Source organism: Bubalus kerabau, chromosome 11, assembly GCF_029407905.1.
Source record: "Bubalus kerabau isolate K-KA32 ecotype Philippines breed swamp buffalo chromosome 11, PCC_UOA_SB_1v2, whole genome shotgun sequence".
Lineage (NCBI taxonomy): Eukaryota > Metazoa > Chordata > Mammalia > Artiodactyla > Bovidae > Bubalus > Bubalus kerabau.
The window spans coordinates 3674973-3690992 of NC_073634.1; the positions used below are offsets into that span (position 1 = coordinate 3674973).

General features: G+C 49.9%; 1 protein-coding gene across 2 annotated transcripts in view; it reads left to right on the forward strand.

Annotated features, from left to right (window-relative positions):
* The window catches only part of ANAPC1 (anaphase promoting complex subunit 1), a 99157-nt gene extending 95592 nt beyond the window's left edge, over positions 1-3565 (forward strand). For both annotated transcript variants that reach the window (XM_055539294.1, XM_055539293.1), the window contains exon 48: positions 3191-3565. In XM_055539294.1, coding sequence (XP_055395269.1) covers positions 3191-3306 — 116 coding nt within the window. In that variant the 3' untranslated portion in view covers positions 3307-3565. The remainder of the gene's footprint in view (positions 1-3190) is intronic.
* Positions 3566-16020: the final 12455 nt, after the last annotated feature.

Genomic DNA, 16020 nt, shown 5'->3' on the forward strand with positions numbered 1-16020 from the left:
CTGATTTACTATACCACCTGAAACAAAAAAACAAAAAGGCAGAAAATCCTGGACACTGCATATGAATCAATGGCTTTTGTATCTGGCAGTGAAGAGTGACCCCTAAGAGATGAGAAACAATGAGATTAGCTCTGTGATTGCCCCAGCTAATCGCCTTGACTGTTTCCAGACTGGGGCGGGGTGGGAGTGGGAGGGTGGGCGGGGAGACAGGGAGAGGGAACCCAGGAAGAACCTGGAGGACTCCGAGAGCTGAGAATGCAGGGAGCCAAAGGAGCTAGAGTTTACATGATGGAGTGCCAGAGAGGAAAGAGCAGCAGACAGAGAATGCCAGACACCTGCAGACGGTCCCCCTCCAATATTAGGAGCGTCTTTATTGCTCAGCACACGCATGTGAAGAAATTTCCCAAGGCTGAGGGAAGAACTGTCCAGATGGATTAGAGGGCACATTCCCAGTTTATGCAGATTCACAAACAGTGGAAACAGTGGCAGATTTTGTTTTCTTGGACTCCAAAAATCACTGCTGATGGTGACTGCAGCCACAAAATTAGAAAATTCTTGCTCCTTGGAAGGAAAGCTATGACAAACCTAGACAGCGTATTAAAAAGCAGAGACATCACTTTTCTGACAGAGGTGCATATAGTCAAAGCTATGGTTTTTTGAGCAGTCATGTATGGATGTGAGAGTTGGATCATAAGGAAGTCTGAGCACCGAAGAATTGATGCTTTTGAATTGTGGTGCTGGAGAAGACTCTTGAGAGTCCTTTTGATAACACGGAGATCAAGCCAATCAATCCTAAAGGAAATCAACCTTGAATATTCATTGGAAGGACTGATCCTGAAGCTGAAGCTCCAGTACTTTTTCCATCTGATGAAAAGAGCCAACTCACTGGGAAAGATCCTGATGCTGGGAAAGATTGAGAGCTGGAGGACAAGGGGCTGACAGAGGGTGAGATGGTTGGATGGAGTCATCGACTCAATGGACATAAGTTTGAGCAAACTCAGGGAGATGGTGAAGGACAGGAAAACCTGGCCTGCTATAGTCCATGGGGTCTCGGGGAATCAGACATAATTTAGCGACTGAACAACAACAGGAACAGGGCCTGTTCCCACAACTTCACAATTCAAGTGGCCTTACTCAGGAACATCTTGCCTCAATAATGGGAAATATTTAGCCTTAAACTAAATAGAGTTCTAATCCCACCTAAAAAAATATTAAAAGCACAACACAAAAGGATTAAACTTTTTTCAAGTAGTGTGACTACATTCAGGAACAAAGTTCAAGAATACAGAAATATGAAAATATCCAGTACCCCGCATTGATGTCTGGCATACAAAGGAACAGGAAAACAACTTATAATGAAAGAGGTGAGAAATCAGTGGATGTTAGTTAGCAGACAAGGACATTAAAACAGTTATTATAACTTTGTTCCATACTTCAAAACATTAAGAGGTATAGAAGATATAAAAAGAATCTAATTGAACTTTTAGAGATGAAAACTATACTTCTGAGGAGAAAAATACACTGAATTGGATTGATGGCAGATTAGACATTGCAGAATAAAATAATTGTGAGTTTGAAGACACAGCATTAGAAACTATGCAAAATGAAATGCAAAAAGAAAAAAATTGTAAAAAAGGGAACAGAGCATTAAAAATGGAGGAAGAAATTCTGGTACTTCAAGTATCCAGTTTACAAGAGATTGAAGTCCCTGAAGAGAAAAATTGGGGAGAGGGACAGAAAAAAATACTTGATGAAATAACAGCTGGAAAGTTTCCAAGTTTGGTGAAAACTGTTTCAAGAAGTCCAACGAATCCAAAGTCTGAGAAACATAAAGTTACGCTAAGGTATATAATAAATTGTCCAAAAAAAATCTTAAAAGCAGCCAGAGGAAAAGAGCATGTTACAGAGAAACAAAAATAAGAGTGCATATTTTTCATAGGAAGCATGGCCAGTGATAAGTTAATGGTGTAACATCTGTAAAGAACTCAAAGGAAAAACACTATACCCAGCAAAAATATCTTTAAAAAAAAAAGACCACAGAAGCTGAAAGAAATCATAACCAGCAGACCCACACTACTGGACATGTCATAGTAAGTCCTTTAGACAGAAGGAAAATAATACCAGATGGAAATATGGATCTACACAAAGGAATGAAGAGCAGAAAATGGTCACTACATGAGTATATACATAAGGTTTGTTTCTTTCAAACTACTTTTTAGAAGATAACTGACTCATAAAAATAATAACAGTGTACTACTGGTGTTTGTAAATTCTGAAAAGTGACGTGTATAATCATAGCACAAAGACTGGGTGGAAAGAAATGGAAGTATAGCCATAAGGCTCTTACTACCTGTGGATAGGTGTAATCTCACTTGAAGGTAATCCGTGGTAAAGATAATACTATGAATCAAAAAGCAAACACTAGAAATAAGAAAACAGAGTTAGAGCTAGTAAGCAACAGAGGAGGTATAGTGGAGTCATAAAAAGTACTCAGTCCAAAAGAGGAAAAGGAGAACAGAGAACAGACAGAGCAAACAGAAAACAGATACCAGGAGGAATGTTTAAACCTAACCATAGTGATGGTCACATTAAGTCTGAATGGTCCACAGTATATCAGAACATTGGAGGTGTTTTCATAGCTCTTATGCATTTGTTCCCTGTCTTTGGTTTTAACGAGCTCTTAGGAAATCTGTTGATGTTTATTTGCTAAGTCATATCTGACTCTTTGTGACCCTTGGACTGTAGCCCACCAGTCTCCTCTGTCCATGGGGATTTCCAAGCAAGAATACTGGAACAGGTTGCCATTTCCCTCTCCAGGGGATCTTCCTAATCCAGGGATTGAACCCGCATCTCCTGCATTGGCAGGTGGATTCCTTACATTTGAGCCACCAAGGAGGCACTGGGCATATTTATTAATTATATTTAAATAATATGTGTATGTAGATAGTATTGTTTCGCATATAGTTATAAGTCAGTTTCAGAAGTACAGAATGGAATAAATTAAAGTTTTTTATCAAATCATCTCCTAGAGTGTATGAGGGAAATCCGTAAGGTAAGTAGTATCTTTTAGCAGTTGTTTTCAAAGAGAAGAATACCAACTTTAAAAGTGATTGTGTGTCTGAAAGCTCCTTGAAAGAGGCTGACTTTGTTGAGTGATGTGTGACCCTTCCCTTCCATTCCATTTCTTCAGGGAGCACAAGCTTCGCAGAACTCCTCTTCAGATTTAAACAGCTGAAGATGCCAGTGCGGGCCTTGCTGAGATTGGCTCCTCTGCTCCTTGGAAACCCACAGCCAATGGTTATGTGATCATGGCTGGTGGTAAGCCTACCCTGAAGCGTGACTTCTGCACAAAAAATGTGACCAAACAACAAAGCTAAAGAAACCTTTCTAAGTTTTATAATATAGCTGGAGGGAATGAGCTGCACAGACCTCAGTGTATTTTAAAAATCCAAGTGTTTCAAATATCCCAGAGACTCTGTTGCTATTGGCATTAACGTGATAGGATATATAAAAATGAGTTGAAGTTTTACTTTTGTAAATAAAATGTTTTGGTTTGTTTTCAAAACTCTTGATGATTAAGATTTTTCAGAGTAGAGCAGTGGGCACTGGGGTGTATATTAGTTTTTGTATCTTTCAGCTCTGGTAATTCAGGTAAAGTGGCTTTATGCTCAGGAAGGCAGTTTTTTGCAGGCGGCATTACAGAGATGTGCACTATTTTTTTTTTTTAATTTAGTTTTAATTGGAGGATAATTGCTGTACGACATCCTGTTGGCTTCTACCATACAACAGTGTGAATCAGCCATAAGCATACATATACCTGCTCCGTCTTGAACCTCCCTCCACCCTTGCTCCATCTCATCCGTCTGTCACTGAGCACTGTGTTGCGCTTCCTGTGTAACTTCCCATTAGCTATCTGTTTTACATACAGTAATGTATTTGTTTTTTAAAAGGCTGTTATATAATTTTACTTTCTGCAGCAACAAAGGGCTTTTATCATTTCCTAAGGTGTCACCACATGCGAAGAGTTGACTCATTGGAAAAGACTCTGATGCTGGGAGGGATTGGGGGCAGGAGGAGAAGGGGACAACAGAGGATGAGATGGCTGGATGGCATCACCGACTCTATGGACATGAGTTTGGGTGAACTCCGGGAGTTGGTGATGGACAGGGAGGCCTGGCATGCTGCGATTCCTGGGGTCGCAAAGAGTCGGACACGACTGAGCGACTGGACTGGACTGAACTGCAGGTGTCACCGTTGTAAGCTTGCTCATCCTGCGACAGTGCCGTAGTATGAAGGATCGTCTTCAGCAGGAAGAGACTTCTACCCTAGTAAAGAGCTGCCCAGCACTAATCCGGCTCTAAAGAGAGAAAATGCAAAATTCTCACTACAGAGATGTCTTCAGAAATTACATTTTAAAATAAAAGTTCATTTCCACCCAGGATTTAGAGAATGTACACCCACATCAAGTTTCTGGACTAGATGATGAGGAACGGTATTTGTATAAGATGTCTCCAGCTTCAGGTTTCTGGACTAAGAACAAGAAAACTTGCTGTTGTCTGGATTCTGAGTTGCCCTCTGCCTCCTTAAATGGCCAGTGGGACCTTAAACTAGTCAAAGCTGCAAGGTCTATCTTATGATTTTATGTTTCCACATCCTGAATTGTGAGATTCTACAGTTAATTTTAAAAGTTAAAATTAAAGCAAATAGAAATGTTTCCACTGAGATTTTGACAGAAACCCAAATGGTGTTTGCTGCTTGCATCCCAAAAGTGTGCATAGTGGTTCTATTCAGACCTTTACTGTCTTACCCTCACGTGTGAATCAAGGGCGAAGTGGCTAATTGAGAGGCTGAAATGTGCTTCCTTCACATTTAAAAGTTTTTCTTCTAATTAAAAATAGAAGAAAAAAAGGGTAGATTATGAAAATTCCATTTGAGCCAGGACCTAAAGAAGTCAGTACTGGGCAGCTATTGGTGTCTTCACTCTGAGTTGTTTGTAACTTGTAAGCTTTTCTCTGATTGAAGAATGACTTGAGTTACTTACGAATTGTCATGTAGAAGGAGAACGGTCATTAGAATGTTGTCAACAGAAGCAGTGATCAGGCTTTATCAGGGACTCAGCAGGCTGGAAGGCTGCAGTCTGGAAACAGCATTGACTTTATATCTCAGGCCTCCTGAGGAGACAGAGGATGTTCTGAACAGTTGACTCCTGAGTAAGTATGCCTGAATCATCGGAGAAGTCAGTGCCAGCTGTTCATGGGCTCTCCGAAAATCTCGAGAGTATAACCACCACCCAGGACATTTTAGCCTCCTCATAGCTGTGGAGGAGGAAGAGTTGGAGAAAAATGCTTCCCGGTCCAAGTGGGCCCAGAAGTGGCCCCTGTCACTTCCTGCTACTGTATGTTGGCGGGAAATAAATTCCTCCACCTCATTAAGTGCTCTCTCTCAAAGGGGAGGTCCAGACTCTGGCGCGTCTTGGTGGCGTCTGTCATAATGTGGTTTCTCACTCGCTGCTAGTTCCGTCCGTCCATCTCCTCTGCTTACACGGGTGGAAATGTGTGGCACTGCCTCCATAGATGGACGTAATTAAAGAAACAGTACATTAATACTGTTTCCCTGATGGATGTTGACACCTGTGCTCCTACCTCCAATGCCTTACAAAGCAGTGAAGGCATGAACTTGGGAGCAGCTCTGAGGCATGGTCGCCGGGCCTGAGCAGGGACGCCAGTGGCGGAAGCCTCACAGAGCTTCTGAGTGCTGCCCGGTCTTCCTTGAGTAAGGCCACGCTGTCACCCTTTGCCTGAAGACCAGCCGACTTCACAGCTTGCTGAGAGCGGCATGTCCCAGTTCAGGGGACCTCCTGACATCCTAGAAGAGGCAAGAAGGGGGCGGGACTTGCGTCTCTCAGCCTGGTGGTGGTGTGAGGCTGGTGAACCTGCTGGGCAGCCCCTGGGTGTGGGAGCCCAGATGGGGGCTGGAAACGAGAGCCATGGAGCGGAGAAGGAATTGTTAGAGAAAGGGACGTGTTAGGACTCCAAGCGACGCACGTGCCAAACCCATCCTGAGTGGGCCAACCGGGAGACACCACTGAGGGCTGGGTGAAACTGAAGGCCGTGGGCCAATCTGAGACCAAGCCAGAAGATTTTGTTACCTCCTTCATAAGGTTTGCGGGCCTCTTCTGGGTTCCCCATCCTCATCCTGACCAAGTTTTGTGGGAGAAGCCTCCCTGTATGATGATCTCTCCAGCTCAGCAGTGGGAGAGGGGACAGAATCTGGTCGCCCTGCGCCTGCTGTGTCTGTGGTTGTGAACCAGCAGTGGAAGGGAGTGGGGCAAGGTGGGAAGGGAGCCTCCTAAGAGGCCTCTCCCAGGCTGGGAGGGGGTGTCAACACTTCCTGCACCATGCAGACACTCGCGCTGGTTCCCACAGCTCCCAGGTGACTGTCCCTTCCCGCTTCCAAGACCAGGCTCCCCCTACTCTGAAATAGGGTGGCTGCTTCTCAGTGCAGTCGCGAGCTTCAGAAAAGTGTTCTTTGGTAAAAGCCTCTAAAACCACATCCGTGGCTTTGGCCCGTGGATGAGGAAGACCTGGCCGTCCGCCATCCTCTCGCTTTGCTGCGTCTTCTGTTGGTGTGCAGTGTGGCGCGCGTGCAGAGTGGGGGCTGCTCAGAGGGCCGGACCTGGAGGCTCCAGATGAGGGGAGCCCATCGGTCAGGCATCTACACCAGACACTCCCTTGGGTGGCCCCTGGTCCTGCCTCTTGTTCTGCAGCTGAGACCTGAGGGTCAGGGCAAGAGGTGGCCAGCCCGAGGCCACACGACCCCCAGTCGCTGCCCGGACAAGCCTGGGCACCCAGGCCATGCTGTTCACACAGAGAACTTGGTCCATGACTGCCCGTCTTCCTGGTCCAGTAGACACTCAGGAAGAGGCTGGTGAAGTGTGAGTTACTTGGCTATTGCACCAGGCAGACTTTATGAACACCTTAAAAAGCAGGCAGATGACTCTTGCTTTCTCTGCACATCTTTGGAAACACAGAGGTCTTTGTGTGTATTTTCTTGGAATTAGATTTATTGAATTAGTCTGTGTGCTGCTTTCTTAGTCATACAACAACCATCTTAAACTGTTTCTCTCTTAGCTAAAACTATTGCTTTCTTGGTACGTTAGAACATGAAATAGCAAGTTTAGGAAAAGAACTTTATACTAAGTTCAGTAAAAGCACTGAAAATCTGTGAATAAGCACCTGATTTCCACCGCCTTCCCTCCAGGACTCAGTCAGGTGTGGTCCGCCGCCTTGTCTCTGTAGTCAGTGGCGCCATCTCGATTCTTAAGGGCAGGTGCCGAGCTCTGTGGACCGTGTGCACTCAGAACCCAGACTGCTGGGATCCTGGCCTGGCAAGTCGTGTTCCTGGGGGACTTGTCACAGGGACAGTGGCTGAAAGCTACTTAAGGCCACTCGTGTTTCTTTCATTTGTGTTTATTTGTGTGCATATCTTTCATTTATCAGGAATGTTTTCATTCTACTTACTGTAGCATTTCCGAGATTAAGCAGGTATTTTTGGGTAAATGTGTAGAACTCTGGAGTTGAAGGAAGAAGGAAGAATCCTGAGCAGATCCACTGTCATTAGCACCCGTAAGATGAGATGAGAGCAGCGCCAGCCCTCAGGTGAAATCTGCAGATCCCCAGGGGAGGGCTGGGTGTGCTCTGTGCCACCCCCCTCCAGACTCCAGCCTGTGGGTCACCGCCTGTGCCCTGCACAGTGCCTGGATGTCAGCTGGGCATCTTCACCCCCTCCTCCTCACTCCTCAGCCTCCACCCCCATTTCCCATGGGGGCCAGGTAAGAAGAATGCCCTCAGAGGTGCCAGCTGGAGACGCCGAGCGTGGCCTATAGGAGGGAGAGGAGGCGGAGCTGCTGTAGGTGGACAAGAGGGTGGAGGTCCTCACCCGGCTGCAGGGTGTTAATGCCAGCTCTGCGTGGCACCCTGCCCTGGGGCTTTTGCATCCTCTGCCCCAGAAGCCCCTCCATCTGCTTCCTTTTATCAGCACCCTTTCTGCTTGGGCTCCTGAGCAAACCCTGTGATGCTATGTCAGATGTAACGACCCAGGTGCAAACAGCCTGTCCAGAGTGCCTACCACTTGGCTCCCCTGGGCTTTGGCGCCCTTGCCCCTTGGCAGTCTCCCCTGAGTTCCCAGTGCTGTTCACTTGCCGTTTGCATGATCAGGCCCAGCTAAGTCTCTGAAACCCGCACGTTTCTTTGCGATCCTGTCATCCCCGTACCAGCTCCGCTGATGGCACCATTCTCAGCACTGCAGCGGCAGTGACCTCCAGGAGGCCTTGGGTTACCTCCCACGTGCCGGGGGGCCTTTTAGCAGTGACCTCCAGGAGGCCTTGGGTTACCTCCCACGTGCCAGGGGGCCTTTTAGCAGTGACCTCCAGGAGGCCTTGGGTTACCTCCCACGTGCCGGGGGGCCTTTTAGCAGTGACCTCCAGGAGGCCTTGGGTTACCTCCCACGTGCCAGGGGGGCCTTTTAGCAGTGACCTCCAGGAGGCCTTGGGTTACCTCCCACGTGCCGGGGGGCCTTTTAGCGGAGCCGCTGGAGTGTTCTGGGGTTGGCCCCATTTGCATCAGGCTTCCCAGGACTGAACTTAGGAGGGTGGGTGGGTACATGGTGTGGCCTGTTGTCCAATCCTGTCGGTTCTGGGTTTGCCCCTCAGTGGCCAGCCTGGAGAGAGAACCGCCCCTTAGCCCAGCTGCTTCCACCTTGGCCTTCTGGGGAAGCACTGACTGGGTGTCGCAGGCTGGAAGTACTGTGGTCCTTTGCTTCTGGAAGGTTCGAAGACGCGAAGAAAATGCTAAACCTTCATGAAATAGCATTGAACAACAATTGTATTGCTACCCGAAAGGAGTTGGCTTTTTACAAGACCAGCTGTTCTAACACTTGACTGTGAGGTTCCTGGGAACCTTAGCAGAAATTTCTTGGCAAAATTAGACATTTTCAAGGGAAAAAAAGATGAAGAGCTCACGGTTTCTGTCTGGCAATTACCCAGTAATACCGTATAGCAGCCGCTCAGTAATAAAACTTTGTATCTAAAGGGGCTGCACATATGAAAGAAAGTGAAAGTTGCTCAGTCGTGTTCAACTCTTTGAAGCCCATGGACTGTAGCCTGCCAGGCTCCTCTGTCCACAGGGTTTCCCTGGCAAGGATACTTCAGTGGGCTGCATTTCCTTCTCCAGGGGAATCTTCCTGACCCAGGTACTGAGCCCTCCTCTCCTGCCTTGGCAGAAGGGTTCTTCACTGCTGAGCCCCCTCTTCTGTTCCCACTGTCAGCCTTCGATCCCCCCGCCCGTGTGCTCCGTGTCTGCCCTCGGCCCTTCAGCTGGAGTGTCCCGTCTCACCGGATGTAGCCGCTCTCCAGCAGGTTGGCTCCGGGTGTCTTGGTCGTGCTCTCTGCTTCTGGGTTTCTCTCCTTCCCGCCTCCACCTCTTTTCCTCATCGCCTGGGCGTTTCTTTGGGCTCCTCCTCAGGTTCTTCCTCCCTGGCGGTGCAGGCCTGCTGCTGCACTTCCCGGCCCTTCTCCGTCCGTCCGCCCTCGGTCTCCATGGAGGCGCTGCTCCGGTCTCGGCTCCCTTGGGGGCCCCTCCGTGTTACTGCTCGGCCCTTCGAGGGCCCTCGGGCTCAGGGCCTTGTTGGCTGACACCCACTGGGAGGCCAGGGGCCATCATACCACTAGCTGGTTTGGCGCCGCAGGTTCAGTTCGCGATGGTCCGTAGGCCTGCGGAGAGCTGGAGGCCCATCCAGTGCTTTCTGTCTGTCTGAGGCTGCCCGAGGCCTGGGGAGGAGGCCCCCCAGTTAGAGTGGGGTCAGGGTGGGTGGCAGGCCCCCTGGTGAGGAGGCTGTCAGGACCGCAGCTCCAGGTGTGCAGAGGACGGCCTCTGGGAGAATCCTCGTTACCCTCGTTGTCTTTATCATGGCCAGGCCCAGGAGGGGCCCCAGTGACTGCTGTTCTCTGTTTATTATTGTGGTAAAAGTGCTGTTTTCTTTGGAATTTTGAGACTCCTGATATGTACGGTAGGAATATGTGTCCTGACATATGCTTGGTTGTCAGATAAAACGCTGGGGATGAATGGAACTTGATACCAAACTCGGTTTATCTCAGAACACACCCATCCTGCTCTGTCTCTCCTTTTCTTTCTCCTGGGGTCAGAGTGCACCCCTCCATGCCCTGCAGTGAGACGGGGTGGGGGCTCAGCTCACAGGATTGTTCCGGCCCAGGCGGGGGGGATCCTCATGCCCTTCCTGGAGGTCTCCCTTCACTTAAAGTAGATCCACACAGAAGAACGAAATTGAAGGCAAAGAAGACAGATACTGAAGAGTGTGCTGCGTGTCAGGTGCGAGTCTCTGCAGCTGTCCTCTCGGCTCCACGTGTGTGCTGCTGTATTTTCCAGTGAGCCTATTTGTTCAAACACCAGAGAGCTCTAGGAGCTCCTTCCATCCTTGAGAGGCTGGACCCTGCCACATCCTTCAGGGACCCAGCCCAGGGAGCAAAGCACACAGAACTTTTGATGACATGCTGGAATTAATCTTTCTCCTTTTTTTTCCCCCCAAGAGCCACCAGGGTAATAGCTCCTTTTCCAGAAAGGATGACCTCACTGTTTTTCATGTATTTATATTTAAAATTTTCAACTCAGATCAAAACCCTGCAGAGGTTTTCATGACTTAGATCAGCACTTTCAAGAGTTTTCCTAAAAAAAGAAAAAGAAAAAAGATTGATATGCAGATTGGGACCTTGTACAGCATAGTTCATGATTCCGTAGTGGAATCCGTTGGGAGAATTTTAATATAAACACAGTAATTACTTTCTGTACCACGGGAGTTCTCAGAGCGCTTACTAGGCTAATCATGCATCCAGGGACGCAGTGGCACTTCCTCCTTATGCCCACCAGCCCTGGAGGTGACTGCAAGGGCATAGAGGGGTGGCGTTGTCCCCACCAGGAAGCCCCGTACTCACTTGGACCAGCTGTACTCTCCACTCCATTTCCGTGGGAACCTAGGGGGCGCACTGGCGCGCCCGACTCCAGACCCAGTGATGTGGGTTCTGAGCCTGGATCTAAAAGGGAAGCACAGCAGGGTAAGCCCCCTGAGGAAGGGCCCAGCCCCTCACCTCTGGGGTGTGGCCCCCCAGCCCTTATCCCCGACAGACCTCCTCGCACAACTCGGGGGTGACCCAGGCTCGGTGCCCCATTGCATGGAAGAATTCCACCTTCAGCTTGAGGAATTCCTTATAGAGGTCTGGCCAGTGCTCCCTGCCCAGCAGGAACTGGAAGATGCTCCGCTTGGACGTGGGGTTGTCTTCCTCCATGTCGGAGGCGATGTAGCTGCCATCCGGAAAGAGAGCAGGCTGGACTCAGCCCTGCGCGGACTCCCAGCCTCAGGGCAAGGGGGGCAGTGGAGAGGCTGCCGAGGTCCCCCCGAGGAGCCAGTGTCCAGGACAGAGGATCCAGGCCTGGGTCCAGGGGAGCCCCATTGGCTGGGGCTCCTGGATCCAGACGGCAGGACGGCGCTCAACACCAAGCCTGTCCAGCCCAGGGCAAGGTTCTGGCTGCCGTCATTCCCCTGGGGCACTCCGCCTTGGGTCACTCTGTCTTTGGGCAGCATGCGGTGTCTCCTGGCTACATTCATTTCCCCAGGATCTGACTGGTTGCCTTCCCCTCCTCTGACCCTGTGACCCCTTGAAGGCCTTGAACCACCACTGGGGGCCCTCGGGCAGTGCTCACAGGGCCAGGAAGAAGTGGATCCTGTTGTAGAGGTGACCGGGCAGCCCCACACGGCCGAAGTACTCCACCACCATGGACAGCAGGTACTGCATGGAGACAGAGCAGGGGAGGGCGGCCAGGGCTGGATGGCAGGGAGAGCATTCTGAATGGGCCATGTGACCCACCCCCGCCCAGGTGGGAGAGCCACCCAGGGTGGGCCTTGCTGGGGGCCTCCTGGCCCTTTGACATGTGGAGACGAGCCAGCAACAGGAGGCCAGGGAGGAGACGCTCAGGGCCGGTGCAGGCCACTGCCAGTTTGTCCGTCCTTCCTTTCTGGCACCAGGGGTGGGTCTCTCCAGGGCTTCCGCCCAGGCTGACGCCTGGTCCGCTGTCCCTGCGCCCATGGGGTGGTGACCCTGCAGTCCCTCAGTCCCTCCTCATGTTAGTGCTGTGAGTACCTTGTCAGACACCTTCAGGAAAATGTCAGCTTCCAAGAAGCTCTGGATGACCGGATCCTCTGCAAAGGAAAGGAGGCATGATGATGGCCCGGGAGCAGCGAGTGGGGCTGTGGGATTTCAGCTCACAGGAAGGAGGAGGACGGGAAACCTCTCCCCCTTCTTGTATTTCAGGGAGTGCAGGCAACTCTCTTTCCCACTGGGAGGCTCAGAGCTTTAACAGGAGTGACAAAGCTGTTTTTTCCATTGACACAGGGAGAGTGGGTTTCAGCCGCAGGGGGTTTGCTATTGTTATTTAATCTTCAACACATGGGAGTTAATAAGTGTGCTTCACGAAGAGATATGAACCTGGTTCTCAAAGTTTTAACACAGTATTCCTGGAGCCAAAGCTTGGATATGGCCTTGAGCCTCTGGGCACCACATTTCTTGTCACTTCCTCACACTGTGCAAGGCTTTCCTGCCCCATCTGATAACCAAGCACCCTGTGTGAGCGGTGGGGAGTTCATACTCTCCCCCAAGCTGGGGTGGGGGGCATTGGGCATCCTGCCCTCTTTCTCCTGGATTCTGCCACTTCCTGCAGATAATAACCTGGCCTCACCTGCCCCCAGCAGGCTCATGGGGGGCTGCACTTGTCATCCCTTGGAGGTCACCGTTTTCCAGTGGTGACCTGAGAATATCAGATCCTCTTTATTCTTCACTCCTTACCCTGGACAGTGACATTTGTGCAGATGGGAGGATGGAGGGATCGTGGGTCATTTTGCCCTCCCTGACACAGGGAGCAGCCGAAAGCCTGGCTCCCAGCTGTGTGATGATGAAAATGGTCTAGATCTTTCTATCCAGCATGGTAGCTGTTAGGACTTCCCTGGCAGTGTAGTGGACAGCAATCTGCCTGCCAATGCAGGGGATGCAAGTCCGATCCCTGCTCTGGGAGGGAGGGTTCCACATGCCATGAGGCAACTAAGCCCATGTGCTACGACTGCTGAAGCCTGAGCACAGGGCCTGTGCTCTGCAACAAGAGAAGCCCCCGCAAGGAGAAGCCTGCTCACAAAAACTACAAAAAGCCTGAATGCAGCAATGAACGCCCAGTGCAGCAAAAAAAAAGTAGTTGTTGGCCATGTGTGGCTACTGAGCAATATGAAATGTGGCTGGTGAGAAGAACCAGAAACTGAGCTTCAGAAGTTTAAATATTCAGTGTTAAACTTGAATAACTGCATGCAGCTAGTGGACAGTGTCATGTCCGTGTCAACCCTAACCTGCGATCCCTAACCTACCACACTGGGCCCTGCCTCAGGTCATGACGTCACCTCTGCGGACCTTCCCTGAGTATCTGTGTCACAAAACTCCTACTCTTGTCCACAGTCCGTCTCTAGGTGCCATTGTGTTGTGTGCTAAGTCCCTTCAGTTCTGTCTGACTCTTCGTGACCCTATGGACTGTAGCCCCCCAGGCTCCTCTGTCCATGGGATTCTCCAGGCAAGAATACTGGAGTGGGTTGCCATGCCCTCCTCCAGGGGATCTTCCCGACCCAGGGTTTGAACCCGTCTCTTAGGTCTCCTGCCTTGGCAGCTGGGTTCTTTACCACTAGTGCCACCTGGGAAGCCCCTAGGTGTCACTGATGTTGGTCTTTTCTGAGTCAACTCTTCGAATCAGGTGGCCAAAGTACTGGAGCTTCAGCTTCAGCATCAGTCCTGCCAATGGATATTCAGGGGTCACTGCCTTTCCAGAATTTTCCTTCTCTGCATTTGTCACTGGCAAATTACTTACTTTTGTAATTATTCTGGGCCTCCTCCCACTTTGACCATCAAGGCAGCAAGATCTAGTTGATCCTTTCATCACTGATCTCTAAAACCTTAACTGGATGGAATAAATGTGGGCAGGGAATTCCCCCCTTGATTTGTCCTAAACTGTCTTGATCATTGAACATAGCCATGAGTCTTTTTCTCTTCTCCCTCCAAGAACTTGTCTCAGAGGAAAACCCATTGGCACCACAGCAGAACCAGAACATGAAAACCTGGTGATCTGCTGCTGCGCCACTTGGACACCTCTCAGCTCCAAGCCCCAGGGGGTCTTGGCCACAATCCCTGAGCCCTGGGATCCTCGGTGAAGAAGAGACCTGACCCTCCACTGGCTCAGAACACACACCCAGAAGTCGGTAGAAGGCTTCTTGGTCTTCTGGACGATAGCTAGGTCTTCTCCTCTTGTTCATCCTGAGTTTGGTTCCCTCGATGTGATCGACAGTCCATATGTTCCTCCTATGCTCCCTCTTATTCCAGGACTTCAACTCGGAGACAGCTTCTGAGGAGCTGGGGTGGGAGGCCAGGGAGCTGCTCTTGTGGGCTGCTGCAGGAACAAGACTCTGTGTGAGCACAAGACTCTTGTGTAAACAAGATCTGACCCACCTGGGAGGTCCTGAATCCATCCTTTTAGCTCACCTGAAGACGGGATCCTGCCACCCAAGATCCGCCATGAGGGCAAGATGACAGTGGTTACTCAGCAGTAACTGATGCTTTGTGGAGGGCTAGGGAAGCCAAGGACACATACCTGCCTTCACATCCGTTAGTTTCTTCCTCTTCCGGCCTCTCATCTTCCTGGTTCTCTGCTCAGGGCCAGCCTCCAGAGGGGCAGGACTGTAAGCCAGAGGGCTCCCATTCCCGGCAGCTGCTGGAGAGAGGAGGGATCCTGTGTGGTCAGGGTGGGGGACCCACCTGGGAAATACTCGGCTCTTTCCTTTTCGCTTTGCTCACCTTGAGGTCTTTGCATATGATATCTGAAGAATAAGAATGACCATCACCCACTTTGTGCTCATCTATGAAGGAGGGTGCGTGTGTGCATGCTCGGTTGTTTCAAGTTGGCTTCGACTCTTTGCCGTCCCATGAACTGTTGCCTGCTGGGCTCCTCTGTCCATGGGATTCTCCAGGCAAGAATACTGGAGTGGGTTGCCTTGCCCTCCTCCAGGGGATCTTCCCAACCCAGGGATTGAACCCACATCTCCTGTGTCTCCTGCATTGCTGGTGGATTCTATACCCACTAAACCACTTCAGAATCCTCATAAAGGAGGGTAGGAATTGAGTAAATAATTACCTTTCTTTGCTGGGGAAATCCTGTGCTCCTGGGCCTCTTTCCATGGCTCTTTCTGCCTGGGGGACTCCTCTATGGAGATAAATGTGAAATTCTCTGGTCATTGGTGTCTTTAATAACTACAAAAGTGAACAAGAGAGTGGCCTCCTGTCTCCCCTCCCTGGACACCCTTTCCCCAACCCTGCAGACGCACAGTCGTGAGAGTTCAGGGAATTGATGCTGGAGCCATGGTGACCTGTCACCTTCATTCAGAGACGGGGGATAAAGAGGGGGGCGAATGACCACACACACCTGCCTTCCCTTCCATGCACACCCTTTTCTTCTTTGCTGAGTCCTGTTGGCTTGGAGCTGTCTCCGAGGCAGCCAATGAGGAGCTCAGAGGGATCCTGTCTTTTCTGGGCAGCAAAGAAAAGAAAGAAACCAACTTGACCTGGACCAGGCCATTTGTTTCTGCTTAACTTGCTGATTGTGAGAACAAATAATATTTAAAATAGCAATAACTGTAGCTAACAGTTACTGACTGCTTAGTAAGCCAGATATTTTTTAGTGGTTGGGAATTACCTCATTCAGTCCTTATAATGAGGCATGAGGTAAAGTATATAACTTACCTATTTACAGGGGAGGAAGCAATGATGTAATTTGTCTCAGGTCTGCTCCTTAACTGTGGCTAGAGCTCTTTGGACTTGGGATTAGAACTTGTGTCTGGGACTTCCCTGATGGTCCATTGACTAAGACGCCA